At 31.6% G+C, this 18,132-nt stretch overlaps 2 protein-coding genes across 2 annotated transcripts; both read left to right on the top strand.

The window, feature by feature from the left end:
- Positions 1 to 3,322: 3,322 nt before the first annotated feature.
- On the top strand, positions 3,323 to 6,854 carry LOC107426821 (uncharacterized). Its single transcript, XM_048467627.2, has 5 exons — positions 3,323 to 3,602; positions 3,730 to 3,790; positions 4,375 to 4,479; positions 4,743 to 5,115; positions 6,550 to 6,854. The coding sequence occupies exons 1-5, from the start codon at positions 3,462 to 3,464 to the stop codon at positions 6,569 to 6,571; spliced, it is 702 nt and encodes a 233-aa protein (XP_048323584.1). The 5' UTR covers positions 3,323 to 3,461; the 3' UTR covers positions 6,572 to 6,854.
- Positions 6,855 to 12,574: 5,720 nt separating this feature from the next.
- Positions 12,575 to 17,206, top strand: LOC107426861 (uncharacterized). The gene is made up of 5 exons (XM_016037155.4): positions 12,575 to 14,181; positions 15,249 to 15,306; positions 15,414 to 15,497; positions 15,649 to 15,790; positions 16,524 to 17,206. The coding sequence occupies exons 1-5, from the start codon at positions 13,695 to 13,697 to the stop codon at positions 16,890 to 16,892; spliced, it is 1,140 nt and encodes a 379-aa protein (XP_015892641.1). The 5' UTR covers positions 12,575 to 13,694; the 3' UTR covers positions 16,893 to 17,206.
- The last annotated feature ends 926 nt before the right edge of the window (positions 17,207 to 18,132 follow it).

An 18,132-nucleotide genomic window follows, 5' to 3' on the forward strand; every position in this document is an offset into this window, starting at 1 on the left:
ACTTATCAATAGACTTATCGGCCAATTAAATAACTAAATTATCAGCATCAACTCATCATAAAAAGCAAGGAAAAAATTGAAGCAGTTTGTGGTATAGTAGTATAATACTAAGGTTATGACTAGATAGCTTCAGGTTAGTGATCTCATTCTTAGTGAATGTAAGGCTAATTAGGCATCATTCGAATGAGAAGACCCAAAACACACCAATTCCTTTTGATGTATGAGCATTCATTAAGTGTTATTTCATTTTTCATTCACTTTTATTAGGTTTCGATCTCATTAATCATTCATATCATTTACATTTTGTGTGCATAACCCGACACTAAACCTTCAATGCAAAATGAGTTGGTACTACATTGTTTAGTCTTCCTGCAAGCAATGAAAGCTACAAGCCATATGCATTATATTAAGACTACAAGCTAGTCTCGAATCAAAATGACTACAAGCCAATCTCATACATCAGTTTCAAATTGGAATGATTACAGTATGAGGGGCGATCTCAACTATCCTTTTTCACACCTAGTAAAGACGACATACTGGCCTTGGACCAATAAAGACTTTAAACTACATACATTGTGGGGAATTTAACATGTCTTAGGCTAGTTCTCGACCTTAAGTAAGTTGCTAACTTGGCAATTTAGGTGGTGGAATAATAGTGAAGTCTACAGTCTCATACTACATGCTAGTCCTTAACATGTAATTAATACTCGAGGAGCAATTATTAGTGTCGACATATTCAAACTCTATTAATTAATCAGCAATATGTTTGATATCAGTTAAGTTAGTACTGATATAACAATAGAATATAAAATAAGAAAGATAAATATGGAATCGACATGAAGATGTTTGTCAACTTAAACAAATAAAAAAATCCGCCTCGATTGGGAAATCAACATTCATAACTCCATTGAGTGAATTATTCACTCACACTAGTAGGGGGCTAACTATGTGGGTGTATTTTGTCACTCTCTAAATATTTGGATAAAAAAGGAAGGTAAATCTAAATTTTCTAAAACAATTAAAATTCTATGATCCAATCTATTTGGATTGTCTAAATCTAAATAGATTAGGGATCGTGATTAAAATATTTTCTTTCCTAAAATAATATATTTTTATTTATTTATGTTTTCTTATTGAAGCCCTAATTATGAATCTATATAAAAGCATAAAGCCATAAAAAAAGGTACATAATAATAATATTCTATATACCTCTTATGTGTTCTTTTTCTCTAGGTTTTTCATAGGAAAGTCTAATGGCCTCACCTTTTGACTTAATTGTCGGAGGGTCTTTGGCCGTCACCAGATTAGCACCTTTAAAGACCTTCTAACATAGTTTTTCCTATTTTACAGGATTATCGATAGTGAAAAAGAATGTGCTTTATTGTTGATTTTAGCATTAACAAGTATCACCTTTAATACTTATATGATCCATCATATCCGTGAATTGACCTAAGAGCTCCTTCGACTATTTGCAATGCCTTCAATTGATTTCTCTAACTCGTTGACCTGTTCTTGCAATTGCTCCATTCAACCAGGTTTTGATATCAAAAAGTGATATACTCCAAAAAAATAAACTAAAATAAGCGCAAGAAAAATCTGGCACATCAAGAGTCCAGCAACCTCCTAAATGATCATTTCAAATTGATATCGATTTTCAAGTTACTTTTATTGTGTTTTATTAAGGTATTTAAAGATATCCCAACAACTATATCATACTTTTAACTAACTAGATTATACTCAACCATACAAGACTAAGGGTCCATTTGGTATAACTGATGAAAATAGAGCTTTAATCCTACAGCTTTGTATAATATATTTTTTTGAAAAAAAACTTTTATTAAAAATTTAGTAAGTGTTTGATTATAAATAAAAAAGCTGCATTAAATGCTTACTAAGCTGTATTAAATGTTTATTAAATTTCTATACAAGGTAAAAAAAAAAAAAAGATTTTTTTAAAGAAGAATCTCATTTTTTGGTCAATAAATACTTATTGGTTTTTGCCAAATACTTTTATTTTTTTATAAAAGAATTTTTTACCCTCAAGTAGAACTTTTAAGCAAAAAAGAAAAAAAAAAAACTCTGCCAAACATAGACCAAGTCAATTAAGAAAAAATCTTTATTGAATCTACAACAAAACAGAACACTATTATATTTATTAAACCTTTCTAAATTGACTAGTCCAGAAGTTGCCAAAAACCTTCTCTAAACCTCTACATGTACTTTCTTTAAACCTCCACGTAGGTCACCTTGAATGTCAAGACCACTTGTCATATTATGATTATAATAGAGGTCCATTCAAGAGAAGAAAATCTTCGGTGCCACCGCGGTACCACATCAGACTGTGCAACATGTGTTTTAATATTTGCCTTATGTTGCCATCTGTTGCCTTTTCATTTAAATTTTCCAGCTCATAATTGAGATTTTCCTTTTAAAAACTTAAAATTTTCAAAAGGTTTCTTTGCACAGAACGACGTTTTAGAAAAAACCCAAAGAGAAATGAAGAATGCAGAATACCCAAGTCAAGCTGACGAATAATTTCTCTTAGAAAAGCCAACCAAGCTGCATAAAAATCATATTTGCCAAACCAAAAATCTTATTGCTCTTTTTGAGTTGAATTGCTTGCAAGATGATTTTGAAAGAAGAGATAATACTTTTGAGCTCAAACATAACTAACAATGGACAAATGAAACCATGGACAAAAACTTTAGTTCAGAACATGAAACGTCACTCTTTTAGAATGTGCAAGGAAACCTTTTTTGAAATTTTAAGTTTTGAAAGGAAAAATCTTAAGTTTGAACTGGAAAGTTTAAAACGAAAGGGGTGGCAACATATGGCAATATTAAACCACATGGCAATAAATATTTTGATGTTGCATATTCTGACGTGATATTGCGTTAGCACTGAAGATTTCCTTGTTCAAGACACAAAAATTATGTGTATATATATATATATATATTTTTTTTTTCATCTGAAAATATATGTATCTAAATTATCACTATTATTATTACAAATTTTATTCATTCTTTAATTTTATCATAATTATATTCAAATTCTATATTTTTTTTTAAAATCATCATTAATTTTTTTTATTATATATATATTGAAATAAATTTATTTATTAATAATTAAAATAAATTAAAAATTAATATTTTATAATTAAATAATATTATAAAAACACAATATAATTTTAACCTTCTATTATTTTTAAGAGATAGAATCTATTTTTATTGACCAGAAATCCAGAGGATGTTATTGAAGATTTTTCAAAATATGGAGTATAAATATAACTGGGATAAAATCTAAATATTCACTTATTATTATTATTATTATATATTTTTTGGATTTAAATCACAGCAGGTTGCCCCGACTTCCACATTACCGCCGCTCACTCGCAGTTCAAGTCCAAGGCAAAGAAGAGGGAAGAAGGAAGAAGGAAGAAAGAAAAAGAAAAAGAGAGAAAAATGGTGGCGACGAATTTGAAAGCGAAGACAATGGATCTGATGGAGAAGAGGACAGCCATGGAAGCTGAGATGAACTCCATCATCGACCGCCTTTGCCAGCCCGGTGGCCCTGGTCTCTCTGGCAATCTCCTTGACTCCGAGGTCTCCTTTCTCATTCTCTTTCTCCAACTTCTTTTCTTTTTCTTATCAAATACAAAAAATATATATATAATAATAAAAATAATCGGTTTTTTTTTTTTTTTTTTTGGGGTCAATCAAACATCTCTAGGGCTTTCCTCGCTCAGATATTGAAATCGCAGTCGTGCGAGAACAACGCCATCGTCTTACTGGTACATTGTTTATAATCATCCCCTTTCGTCTTTTGGTGTACGTTCCTGTATATTTTCTTTGACGAGTTTAATCGAACATATAGTATGCGTTCTTAATTATTCTATTTGTGCTTGCTGCAAAGGAAATTCATGAGAAGGGTGCAAATCACTTGCATGATTCGAGAATCTATAATTTTGTTTCTTAGGACAGTTTTCCTTGCATAAATTTAGGGTTTGATGTTCTTCAATAAATGTATTGTATGGTCCACCATGCTTAACCTCATAAGGTAGCTTCGATCAACTTTTCTTTTTCTATCATGCGTTGCATTTGAATATAGTTGAGGAAAACATTTTGCTCCTTGTAATTCCAAAAGGTATACTACGATCGTCAAAAAGTAATTTTATTTCCATTCATTTACAGTATATATACATATATATAAATGACTGGAAGGGATGAGATTTTGCATTTTCTTTTTTCTGCTTATAATGTATTTACCATTGTAATTAGTAGAGGTGGAAGTGGTAATGTCTTGCAACGGCTAGTGTGCAGTGGCTTTTCAACTTGGTGCCTTTGTAATTGTTTATCGTCTTTCTTATAATTGCAGAATTGCGAAATGATCACAGTGCAATTACAGAAAAAATAAATGAAAATATTCAAGTTCTGCATTCTGCAAGGCTTGCTCCAAGATCTTCGTTCGTCAAAGAATCAGGTTTGTGGCTGACTATAAACGTGGAATATAGTGCTTTAAGGAGCAGGGTTTACCTTTCCAGTGTGCATTGATTCTGTTTTGATAGATATTTTACTCATGCCAGACTTCGTCTTTTTGTTGAGTTGTTCAGTGGGGGAACATTGTTGTTTTGTATTTGAATTTGAAGTACTGTCTGTCATTTTTTTCTTGTTTCTTCACAAAATTAGATCTTGAATTTTTTTGCTGGATTGGCATAAAGTGGCAACTACATTTATGCTTTCTAGGTCTTGGTGAGGGGTCTGATAATCAAACCTCATTGGCTCTTGACGATGTTGCATCTGCATCCTCAAACAATGTGACCAGAGATTCGATTAGTCAAACTTCATCGGCCATGGATATTGATGTTATTGTGAACATACCATTTGCAATGGTCGATGAAATAGCAGATGCATCACCAGCAGCGGAAGATGGTTTACAGCTTGGAGATCAAATTGTAAAGTTTGGAAATGTGGAAGCTGGTGATAATTTGTTGCAGAGACTCGCTTTGGAAGCCCAGACCAATCAGGGTTCTGAAATACCTGTTGCAGTTATGAGGCAAGGTGCTTTTGTCAACATAAAGGTGACACCTAGAACTTGGCAAGGCAGAGGTCTACTTGGGTATGTTTCCTTTCTTTTTGTTGTGCTTTTATTTTACCTATGCTTTCAAGGGTATAGAAAGACAATGGGAAAAGGTTAAGCTTATATCATATGTTCAAGTCGTGGTCACTTTTCAATTATATATCTGCTTTGCTGTGTTTCTTTTCATATTGATGCCAAGTATTTAAATTTTCTGAACTTGAGTTGTACTCAGTCTTTTTTTTAAAATTTGTTTTCCCAAAAGAAGGGTTGCCAACTACTTTTGAGATTTTTTTAGGTTTATATGAAGAACTTAGATGAAGAATTTAACCTATATGAAGAACTTAGATGAAGAATTTAACGTTTTTGCCCCCAGTTACCAAGTATCATTCATCTACTCCCTTTTTCTAAAGAAATAAAAGTTGGCCATAGAATAGTAATATAGTTGTGTGTTTGTACGTCTTTCTTGAAGTGAATAATAATCTTATTGGTACATGATTAAATATATAACCGAGTAGAACTAATGTCTCTTCCAATTAAGAAGATAAGTTCAACAAGAAAACTTGTGGTTCTTAAAACTCGTGGTTCGTTTCTTCATCAAGTTTGGAGGTTGTCCATTTACACCTAAGATTGTATTAACGTTTGTCCAAAAAAGCCGGTCTTTGAAGTTGGTTATTGTATCATAACTCTGGTGCCAGTGGTAAAAAGCTTGTACACATGACTTAGAGTGTGATAATCTTTCTACTTTTGGCTTGGTGCTCTGTTTCTTTGCATTTTGACTAGCCCACTCTAGTTCTTTTAGAATTTGGTGATACTTTGTATTTTGTGTTCTTGATTTTGTCAACCTGTGGATAGCGATATCCATGATAATGGTGTAACTAACCCATTTGATTGTTTTTGTTAACCCTTCTTTGATATTGCTTATAATACATCAATTTGGTGAAAATAGATGTTATTGTCTCATGCTTTTAATTTTGGCTATTGAAAAATATTAGTTATTTTTGAATTTGTTGCTGTGCTATTACCATTAAGAATCCTCATTGGTACAGAATTCTATAAACTTTGATTGAAACTGCAAAGAAAAGTCTTAATACAACAAATCATTAGCAGTTATTTTCAATAAACGAGCTGCATTTATATATATACATATATATATTTTCTCCTTTTCATTGGAAGAATCACTTCCTCCTGTGTTATACATATTCTGTCCATCCGATCTCGCATAGATGTCAGATATTTACATTTTCTTTTTTCTGTTACCAACAGAGAAGCGTTCACAAATGAATAATATTCCACCACTTGTTAGAGTTGTTGTTGGTGCTGCTGCTATTAGTTTATCTTAAATCCTTTGCTGTACTGAATGAAGTTTCCATAATAATTTCACCTTGCCCCTTTCTCCACTTCGATAGAATTCCCAACCCTTATTTTTTCATTCAAGTCTACTTTACTAATTGTTTGTAATATGGATGCTTGCAGATGCCATTTCCGGATCCTGTAACTTGTTATCTTTACAAGTGTGCTGGAAGCTGAAGGATGCAGTTTAGTCGTTTTTGTCTTTTACCAAATTGCAAGATAGTGCTTAAATACTCAGTATAGGAGTTGTATGCATTTCAATTATCCTTACAAATTTTGCACATGCACTCTTTCTTCCTATGTACTAGTGAACCTCTCCGTGGTCCTTTGTCTCCTATATGGCTCTAATTAAGTTTCTGTTGTGTGCTTCTGATGTACAAGTGAATATCTGTGCAGTGTTGTAATTGGCTCTTGTTAAGTTTGTTCTCTGTGTGTGTGGGTGGTGTCTCAATGCACGTGGTTTCCCTTTTCCAAAAGTTTGGGTTTCATTTTGTTGATTTAATTTTAAAAGGTACAAGATTATAACCTTAAGTGGGGCCATTATAAGAGAGAGCTATAATCCTATTTTTTTTTTCATGAAATTAGGACCCCCGTAGATAATCTTTGATGATGGATTGTGACGATAGATAGCATGATAGCGAGATGATGGTGAGAGTATTGTACAAAGATATAAATAGGATGCAAGTTGACAATTTAAAAGACTTATCATTTTAGCATTCATTTTTCACCTGTGGTTTTTCAGTTGACCTCCATTATTGATGCTAGGATTGATCATAGCACTAGTACAGTTAAGTCTGAGGCAAAATTTCCTTGTTAGTGATTGCAAGTTTTTGTTGTCTAGTCGAACTGTTTTCTTTCCTGAAAGAAATAAATATGATTCATAATTTCATACAGAAACGGCAGGAAAATAGTATTGTTCATTCGTGTCATGGAAATTATTGATAGAATGGAAATGTAGTGAATGATATATATGGGGAAAAAGTCTTAGCAAGGTTGCTGGTGCTTTTGACATGTCACATGACTACAAGTTTAGTAAAGCTATAAGTGACGTATCATAAACGTAATAATGTAATTCATTCAAAACAATTGTCGCCTTACTGAATATATTTATTTGTTACTGAATCCGTATAGAATTTTACTGAACTTGTTTTGAGCATTACTAAATTTATGGTCATATTAAAAAGGAGAAAATTTTCATTTAAATTTTTTTATTTTATTTTAATTATAGTTAAATTCATATTGATGATAAATTATATTCAAAATGCATCTGTTCATTATTTTCAATTACTTTATATCATTAAAAATTATAAATATAATTATAATAAAACTAATTTAAACCAAATTTATCCTATTAGAAACACAGCAACTTATTTAGCCTGAAAGGAAAATCTAGACCAGATGACGACTAATTCTTGTTTTGGGTCTGATTTGTAAAACCCAATATCTATCACAGTGATTTCACAAGAAATTGACATAAGGAAAAATAAATAAACAAAATAAAAAATCTTCAAGAAATCCATCTAAGGACAATCGAATATGAAAGTCATACAAAAAAAAAAAAAAATCCTGGCCTACTGACACGCACATGAACCGCACACGCAGTAGAAAACCATTGTAGGCTGGACCAATAGCAGCATGCCAAAGATGCTGCCGACTTTTTACAATTCAAGAATGAAATCTTTCTCTTTTTCTTTTTTTTTACTCCACTCAACCAAACAATAAATGAGAAGGAATATATATATAGAAGGAATATATATATATATATACTATTGTAATTTGTACCTTTCTTTTACCTTTTGTTTTCTCAAATTCCACTCTGCCACTCGCTTTTTTCCTTCTCTCACTTTTATGCTGTACTACTAAAACTTAGGATTAGTCCATCAAAAATGACACTTCTAATGTAGCTTGATTATTGGGAACATCTACATGTCCTCAGGATATTGGACTGTGTTTTCGAGTTTTTGCAAGCTTTTGAATCTCCCAGGGAAATCATCGTTTAGTCTCCTGGTAATTGCATAAATTTTACTCAAAATTTACTTTTGCAAGAAGTTGGTAGGGCAGAGATATATCAAAATCATCAAAACATGAAATCATATGTGTGTGTATATATATATATATAATATATAATATTATGTAAATTATTTGTTCTCAGTCAAGGAAAGGAGCTATTTCTCAGCATTATTCAGATCCAAAACATTCTCAATGTAATTGTATTGTAAGACTTGAACATTAGAGATAGGTGATTTGAATTTAAAATTATTATTTAAAAAAAAAAAAAATTTGTCATTAAGTTATCCTCATTTATACAACAACATTTCCAAATACTCCAATGGATTATTAATCTTGATATCGAAATTATATATATATATGTAAATATATAATCCATCGCAATCTACAAGTTGGATGGAATTGAAACATTTCTTTTTTCCAATCTTTTTTTTTCCAATCTTTTTCTATATAGTAATTTCTTATTAGGGAAAGCTCAAGATACTGAAGTTTTCCATGACCCATTTGTATTTAGTTGGATAGTTTTGAAGCATTTTGGTGTAGCCAAATAATCCTAAAGAGTTTATAAAGATGGAGGAAGAGAGAATTGGGTCTGATTTTTGTGGAAGACAAAGGGCGTGACACAAGGCCTTGTCTTTTATTTAGACTTTGGAAAGGAATAAATCCAAATAGGAGCAGACCAGAGTGGCTGTGGTCCATGAATAAAAGGTTCTGACTGTCTCTTTTCTTGGTAGTTTAGCCATGGTTATTGTCTACTAGTATATACTAGCGGCAGCTTCACTTTATTTATTTATTTTTTTATTTTTTTTTTAATAATTTTTTCTTCTCCCTTTTTACCATGTAAGAGGTCCATGCAAGATCTTAATCTGTCCAATTGCTAGTTTATCTTAGACTTTAGAAATAATATATGCACCAACTTTGTTTTGTCATTTTTTTTTTTTTTTTTTTTTTTGGGTTTGGGACATCAATTAGTGATAAACCGAGTTATCTATCTTTTAGATGCTAACTTATGTGTGAGAGTACTTTCTATTCAATTAACAAAGGTTATGTATTTTTAACAATTGAAATATTTTCATGCACAATGCAATTTCTATTCACAAAAATATCTATATATATATATATATATATATACACACATGAAATATTGGCACATCACTAATATCTAATAATTGAATAACACATTTTGATAATTATATATCATAGAGATTTTACTAACGTATAATAGATGGTCCTTTTATCTCTTTCACCATTTTTTTTTTATTATATATAGTTTAAATTTAAAGTATTTAAATATAACTACTTCACAGTGCACGTATAAATAAATGATTGGTAATGAACGCAAAAAAGACAAACAGTGAGACAAATAAGTTGAATTAATATTTGAATTCTACTATAATTTGCATTAAGAAAAACCCTTAACAAACATTTTCCACAGTTACTTGTTGTAATCCGTTAAAGTCAATAGTTACATTCTTTTTTTTTTTTTTTTTAATAGACGATCAATAATTTAAATTCCTGTATTACATAATCTAGATATTAATTTTTTGATTGGTATAGTTATTTTATAGCAAAAAGCATTTATTGATTGTCATTAAAAAAATTTTATTTAAAAAAGAAAGGGTGTTTGACCACAAATCAATAAATGCTTGTTGGCTAAAAAAAAATTTTTTTTAAATCAAAATAGAGAAGTTAAAGTTTTAAGTTTTAAAAAAAAAAAAAAAAAAACTCTACTTTGAACTGAAATAGAAAAGTTATAAGAGAGTTAAATGAAAGGTAAAAATACTTTTTAAACTAATAACTAACACTTATTAGATTTTTAATAAAAAAATTTCTTGTATAAGTATTTTTTCAAAAAATTCTGCAATCAAAAACTCTTTTTATATAAACTATATCAAATAAACGTTGATATAAAATCTAGAAAAAAGAAGGAAAAAAAAAAAAAAACGTTGATTCACAATGAGTATACAAGTTCATGAGTAAGAACTTTGAAAGTGAAGCAAGTATATGGATTTTGGATTTCTGAAATTATTCATGGTTACGTATGTCAATTTATCTAATAATGTAACCATATTCCCTACATTAACTTACAAAAGAGTACATGGATGCAGATTGCTACATTATATTCTGTGTTTGATGACCGTTCCTTAATGAGTGCTTCCTTACACTTCAAGAATCTTTTTCAAAGCAACCTCAATTGGCCTACTTCAATTGTCTCATTTTTTACCAGAACATGAGATTCTCCGAAAAAGTTACTTTTTCAATGTTTGCATAATGTTCTATAAGAAAAATATGGATTCTACTAGATAGTAATTTCAAAATGAAAAAAAAATTAGTAACTGAATCTTCCATATAATCAAGTGTGATATTTTCAAATTATTCTGAAAAAATAAATAATGTGTTTATTTATTTTTATATTACCTTTACGTTTAAAAAATACAATTCTTTTATTATATTTTAATCCCTATCTACATATTACATTTTTAATATTTATTAAACATCGATAATGAAAACTAAATTTTAAAGAACTAACTTTTAAAAAATTAAATTTTATGGTATGTTTGGATAATTGTAAAGTTAATATAACCCAATTCTTTAGAAAAAATGATAATTTTATTTTGTTTTGATATTTATTATAAGATGAAAAAATATGGATTCAAGGAATTAGATTCCCACCAATATAAAAAAAAATGTAGAAAAGTTGTTCTCATTTATAAAGGTATTATTTTGAAAATCCCAGAAAAAATAATTTAAATTTTTTTTAAAATACATATTTATTTTTAATTTATTATAAAACATTAAATTTAATTACTTATAGGTTCAAAATTTTCTATTATTCATCAAACATATCAGGAAAAAAATTAATTTTCAGAAAACTAAATTTCAAAAAACTAAATCATAGAAATTAATTTTTTTTTCAAATTTAACACTTTCCAAAGGGTACTTTAGTTTTTTAGTGCTGCCCCAAAAGAAAATAGTATAGATGCTTTTATTTTTGGGAAAAATGGAAATGCTAGATGTCTCCTGTAACATTTTGTAATTTTTTTTTTTTTTTACCAAATGTAGTTAGCTACCTATTTCTTAATATAGAATTTGAAAAAAAAAAAATTGGAAATATTATTCAAAATGCAGACAAATTGAAAAAAAATCTGAGAGACATTTTAAATGTATTTTGAAATTTTTTTTTTTTTGAAGAAAGTATTTGAAAAGTTTGAAAAAAAAAAACTATGATAAAATGTGGATAATGCTTATAATTTTCATTAACAAAATATTTCTTTTATACAATGTTTATAATTTCCACTATCAAAATATTTGTTTTATATAAATACAGAACATAATTAAAATATACCATATACTTTTACTATTTTCATTCGCATGGAATTTTTTTTTTTGAGAACTTCTCATATAATTTTTTTTAAAAATATTTTTCCACATATATTCTTAAGTTCTAAAATATAAATAACGCTTCTTTTGTTCTATAAAAATTGTTTTACAAAACATTATGGAACGGACCCTAACTATTCATAATTTTATTTTATTTTTTGAGAACTTATAACTTGTATATATTTATATAGTAAGGTCTATTGGATTTTTTTTTTCTTGTGCCTGCTAATGTTTATTTTTATTTTTATTTTGACATTTAGATGAGAAATTCGAATTTATGATGAATGTCTTATAAAAAAATAAATTTTGCCACGGACGACTACTAATTATTTCTGAACTATGATAAATTAAATATGATTATAATAAATTATAAAATTGAATGACAATGTTAAGTATATTAAACTCTTTTTTTTTTTTAATTTTTATTTGTATTATTGTTATTTATTTTATTTTTTTGAGAGGCTTTGGTTTTTAGGATAAGAGGGAGAGGTATTGAATTTATTAATAGAATAGACGCCCCTTCATTCATCAAATGTCAATTTCTAAATGCAAAATCCATTTTATTGTGTGTACTTTTTTTATTTTTTAATGGTATTATTGATTATTAAATATTTATTGCGTGAACATCAAAAAAATAATTATTGCGTGGTACAAAAGAATTACCCAAAAAGAGAATAAAAAACAAAAAAAAAAAAATCAGAAAAGCAAGCATCTGTGCCTGTAAAACTCAGCTAGAAACCGGCTGTGCCGGTGAGCAAGAAACAATAAACAAATCCCAATCCATCGCACACAGTGTCTCTCTGTCTCTGTGTTTCAACCATTCTCATCCCACTTCAATTTTTCTCTCTCTAATAAAGAAAAAAGCTTTGTTGTGAGAGAGAGAGAGAGAGTGTGTGTGTGTGTGTGTGTGTGTGTGTGTGAGAGAAATTCAACAACACCTCTTTTAGATCGAATTCTCGCTAAGCGGCTTTTACTCACCCCGCATTTTCTCGGAAAACTTTCTCTTTCCCATCATTTTCTCGGAAAAAGTATGGGAATTGCTAAAGACACGCTGTTCTGTCAGCTTTTCTCTCTCCCATGTGTGTGAGAGAGAGTGAGAGACTGAAACGACATAGTTTCATAACCTCCCCTTCCCTCCCTTCACCCTTCCTGCTTTTCTTTTGAGAATTGCAGTCAGAGCCAACCCCCCTCCCCCCTCTCGTTTTTCCACGAATTGTAGAATGGGAATCTCTGGGTTTCGAGGCTCTTTGAAAGCTCATTTTCTTTTTTTTTTTTCTTTTTTGGTCTCTACTGAATTAACCAAACTGTGTGTATAAAGCCCTAGCTTTGACATCAAAAGGTGAAACCATTTTCTGTCCTTATTATTAATTTTTTTCCCCCCTCATTTCCTAAAATGGGTCTTTGCTTTTTAGGGGTTTTGGGCTGGTTTGAAATCTGAGATTTTGGTATAAAAAAATTAAAAACAATAAATGGGGGTTTTAGTCGTTTATTTTTTGTGGGTTTGATGAGTTTGAAAGTTTGGGTTTAGTGAACTTCAGCATTTTATCGTAAATCAATTTTTGGGGTTGCTAAAGAGTGGATTTTGTTGATTTGGTGCGGTTGAAAATTTGAGATCTATGTTGGGGCTTTGCAGAGCTGGGTATATGAATATATACCTCTTGGAAGCTTAATGTGATTGTTCGTTTATGGGAGTTTGTGCAGTGATCTGAGCTTTGGATTGAATGTATCTGAAAATGGATGTTTCAGTGCATTTTCGTATATGGGTTTTGATGAAATACTGAGGATTTGAGGGAGCCCATAAAGGTTGGAAATTCTCAGTGATTATAAAAAGGTCGCTGCCTCTTTCAAAATTTTGTTGTTGAACCAGAAGGTATCTATCAATGTCAGGAGCTCCAAGAGTGAGGTCCATGAATGTGGCTGATTCAGAGTCAAGGCCTGTCCTAGGACCGGCTGGGAACAAGGCTGGGTCATGGGGTACCCGAAAAACTGCTTCAAAGCCACTGAGAAAGGTTGAGAAGACGCCTGAGGAGGTTACATCCGCTGAAGAGAAGAGAACCCGCCAATCTTCCACAGTCACTACTACGTCTCCTCAGCTACATTCACTCAGTGTTCCATCGGTTCTTCGCCGGCACGAGCAGTTATTGCATTCCAATTTATCGCTGAACGCTTCTTGTTCCTCTGATGCGTCTACGGATTCCTTTCACAGTAGAGCATCAACTGGTAGATTGACTCGGTCATATAGTGTAGGGAGTAGGAGAAAGCAGCATGTTTCGAAGCCACGAAGTGTTGCTTCTGATGGAGGATTGGACTCTCCTCCTGGTGATTCGCAGCAGAAGAAGAGGTGTGCGTGGGTGACGCCTAATACAGGTTCTTGTTTTTTATTCTCTTGATTGAATGAAAAATCTTTGATTTGTTTTACATGGTGTATGTTGCATTTAATATATTTATATTGTTGATTAAGTTGTTCATCTGTGATGATGAGAAGAAATTAAGTTTTTTGGAATTGGAGTAACACATCTATTTTATATGTAGTATATAGAACAGAAAGAAATTGCTAAATTCTGGACAAGTTTATTCATGGTGAACGGAATGGCTTCTTTTATTTGAGAATTCAGTATGCTGTTAGACAATTCTTCCTGCAAGATCGGTTTTTTGAGGCGAGTGGGTACCTTTTTGTAAAATTGGATTTGATAATTAAGATATGCGTTAAGCTATATCTTAGCAATTCTTCTGTACAATTTATTCTTGCTAGTTGCCACATGCTCAGTTCAGAATGAACCTGTGGCGAAAGTGACTATCTAGCAGATTACTTGAAAGTGACTTTTAACTGAAAGAAAGCATCTTTCTTCCCATAGCTTGAAGGAATTTAATTTAATATGAGGATTTAGGTGCTTAAATCCGAGGTTTCTACTTTCTTGTTTTACTTTTACATGTAAACAAAATGCATGGTTGAATTTTTTTTATCTTAATTTTGTAAAGCTCCAAGCCTAATTTCATAATATTTGGACTAGGTTGAGGATTAATTGCATGTCCTAAAATTCTAATCAAGTTTACCTTATTGCAGTGTAGTTTCTTTACCATGGATCTTTTTTTCTTTGGCCAATATTAGTTGCCATGAATTTGCTAAGCAGAAGTTTCCTGATATTTTTACCTTTATGGGAGAAATAAGATAGCTCTCAAGCTCTTTGGTTTTGGAATAGTTCAAATTTTGCCTTTACTTGGTGTAAAAGTTGAATGTTACAACTCAACTAAGACATCAATAATTTAGAAAAGGACATATCCTTCCATGCAAGCTGTGATATTTGCTATCTCCCTTAGCGATTCTTTTGTGTGATTTGTTTTCTATTTATTGGTATTAGCATCTATTGTTATGTGGCTGACATGCTTCTTTCAGGTTTTATTTTCTAATTAAAGTTATCATATGTTGAAATCAGATCCCTGTTATGCTGCTTTCCACGATGAAGAATGGGGAGTTCCGGTACATGATGATAAGTATGTGATAATGAAATTGGTTGCATCCCGTATTAATTGAAATAGTTGCTCCTTCCTCCTTAAAAACTCTGACAGTCTGTTTGCTTGATTGTCTTGACCACACATAGGAAATTATTTGAGCTCCTTGTCCTTTCTGGTGCTTTGTCTGAACTTGCATGGCCTGCCATTCTAAGCAAAAGGCACATCTTTAGGTAAATTGTTTTCTGAGTAGTTTCTATTTTGAATTCATCGACAGAAAATCTTTGAGCTGGCCGCTATAATACATTTTGATTTTTGGAGTAGTGGCCTCGACTCAAAAACCTTTCTGCTATATGTTACTCATCAGCAAATTTCATTTTGCAGGGAAGTTTTTGCAGATTTTGATCCAGTAGCTGTCGCAAATTTTAATGAGAAGAAGATGATAGCACCAGGAAGCACCGCAAGCTCCCTGTTATCGGAACTAAAGTTGCGCGCTATCATAGAGAATGCACGGCAAATATCTAAGGTTTACATTTTCTTCTAGTATGCTTTAAAGTTGAGTTACTGACACTGCACTCTACATAGGATCTATAGATTGTTTTTTTTGATAAAATAGGATCTATAGATTGTCATTCGTTTATTTAAGGGTATTATGAATAGGTCCTGTGCATAGACCTGCCTGGCACCATTTAGCATGAAATAAAAGTCAAAATCTTGAAATATGGTGGTAAACTATTGCTTGTACAAGTGGAGCCATATTATGGGCATCAATCTCCTGAGGCTGCATAGCCTGATTGGCTATATTAAACCATATAAAATGGGGACCACTTGTTTTCTATTATTTGTACAAAGTAAATTCGATGACATAATAATGCTTGGTAATAAATCGGGTAGGTTGGGTGAAAAATGGAGTTTTAATGATGCGCTTGTAAATTTGCATCACACACTGGACAAAAAACTATAATACTACCATCTTCCACTGAGGCCTAACATTATTATTGTATGTCAAGATTTACTTTTTGACAGCCTAATAATTCCTTTTTAAAAAATAAAAAAAATCTCAGCAAGCCAAGTTGCTGAAGCAGTACTGGGTCATTTTTTATTTTATTTTATTTTTTTAAAATTTTTTTGAGCTCAGAAAATTGTTGTCATTAACCGTTACCCACTAAACTTCTTACTGAAAAGGCTGTAATTATCTGTCCCATTATTGCTGTAATTATCATTTGCAACCAACTTTTTACAGGTTTTGCTGATGACAGGTGATAGCTGAGTTCGGATCGTTCGACAAGTACATTTGGAACTTTGTGAACAGCAAGCCTATAGTTAGCAGATTCCGCTATCCTCGCCAGGTTCCTGTAAAAACTCCAAAAGCAGATTTGATAAGCAAAGACCTAATGAGGCGGGGGTTTCGAAGTGTAGGGCCCACGGTCGTATACTCTTTCATGCAGGTTGCTGGAATAACAAATGATCACCTCATTAGTTGTTTTAGGTTTCAGGAGTGTCTAAATGCAGCAGAAGGGAAGGAAGAGAATGGCATTGAGAATGAGGCAGAGGAGAAAAAAACCGAAAACGGAACAGAATCAGACTTATCCATTGCTATTGATGAATTGAGTTTCTCCTCAGAATGATGAAAAGGAAAATTGGATTGGTTTGTGGCAGATGGAAACCTCCACTCCCAAGTTCAATCATCAGTTTTACTGAATTGACCGTTTCACAGCGTTCTTCTACATCAGGTAGTAAGGAAGGTGATTTCTGTAAGGAAGGTGATTTGTGTATAAATTCCATGTATTCTTAATCTTCATGATGGATTTTTAGAAAATTAGATTACTTCCAAGTGAATTGTGCTGTCGGTGCGGCTTCTTGACAGAGCCATCGAAAACTGATGTACAATTTTTTGTACAGTTGAAAGGTGTTTAGTAACCAGAATTTTCATTTTTAAAAACCTGGAGTTTTTGGTGTGGGAAAAATGAAAAATTTTGTTGTGCATGCTGATTTGCCATCTGTTCATGACCTCTACAAATTGGTGTGGTTGGACAGGTTGATGATGTCCATGTCCCAATGGAAACCCAACCCTAGAATGTGGTGGACAGCTAGAACTTAATGTAACTTGTCAAATTAGCTTTTAATAATGAGAGTATCGTATCACTGGCACAATGTTTATGTGTCTCTATAGGACCGGGAAGGCCTCCCAATTAATAGACATGTTTGTACTGCTGGCTAGACATCATCAAATAATGTAGGGCATCCCTGTTTCAAGCGTGATTTAAGATTCTTATAATTGTTTGACAAAAGCGTCTGGTAAGTTGGGGCTCAAGATTTAAGCGATCCCACCAAACATGGATAAAATAGTAAGCTTTTTATAGGGTTGGCACTGTTTGTGCCTGTTTGGCCGAAGAAATTCCATGTGTGGTTATTAATGTGATATGTAAGATTGTTTAGCTACGCAAGGAAACATGTTTGGCACGTCGTGTTTGTATGGAAAATGAATATGATATCTGAAAGAGTATAGTTGGGAAACAGCCAATCACTTCCAATAATGCCAGGAGTTAAAAATTGAAAAAATGATCCATAACCTAACCATTAAAAGTAATGTGGGTTCAGTGGACGACAGATCAATGCATTAAACTGGTAGAACTCCCAAGACAGAGACCAATCTAACTAATTCAATTAAATCCAGCACTAGCAAAGTTAAAGCCACCTTCAATTGGCTTCTTCGAATAAAACATACGTGTAAACCATACACGTAATAGATTTGACTTGACAAGTCACAGCCATGTAATTTTCAATTATGACATAAGACGCATGCTTTAAAATAATTGTTAAATGTCCAATTATAAACAGCTTTAAAAAGAGGTATGATTACATTAA

The sequence above is a fragment of the Ziziphus jujuba genome, chromosome 1, assembly GCF_031755915.1.
Source record: "Ziziphus jujuba cultivar Dongzao chromosome 1, ASM3175591v1".
Lineage (NCBI taxonomy): Eukaryota > Viridiplantae > Streptophyta > Magnoliopsida > Rosales > Rhamnaceae > Ziziphus > Ziziphus jujuba.

Excerpts from the sequence above, each read along its gene's own strand:
- LOC107426821 (XM_048467627.2), top strand. The coding sequence starts at position 3,462 with ATGGTGGCGACGAATTTGAAAGCGAAGACAATGGATCTGATGGAGAAG. Across the intron at positions 4,480-4,742 it reads TTCGTTCGTCAAAGAATCAG|GTCTTGGTGAGGGGTCTGAT; the intron begins GTTTGTGGCTGA and ends TATGCTTTCTAG. Across the intron at positions 5,116-6,549 it reads CAAGGCAGAGGTCTACTTGG|ATGCCATTTCCGGATCCTGT; the intron begins GTATGTTTCCTT and ends GGATGCTTGCAG.
- LOC107426861 (XM_016037155.4), top strand. The coding sequence starts at position 13,695 with ATGTCAGGAGCTCCAAGAGTGAGGTCCATGAATGTGGCTGATTCAGAG. Across the intron at positions 15,307-15,413 it reads GTTCCGGTACATGATGATAA|GAAATTATTTGAGCTCCTTG; the intron begins GTATGTGATAAT and ends GACCACACATAG. Across the intron at positions 15,791-16,523 it reads ATGCACGGCAAATATCTAAG|GTGATAGCTGAGTTCGGATC; the intron begins GTTTACATTTTC and ends TGCTGATGACAG.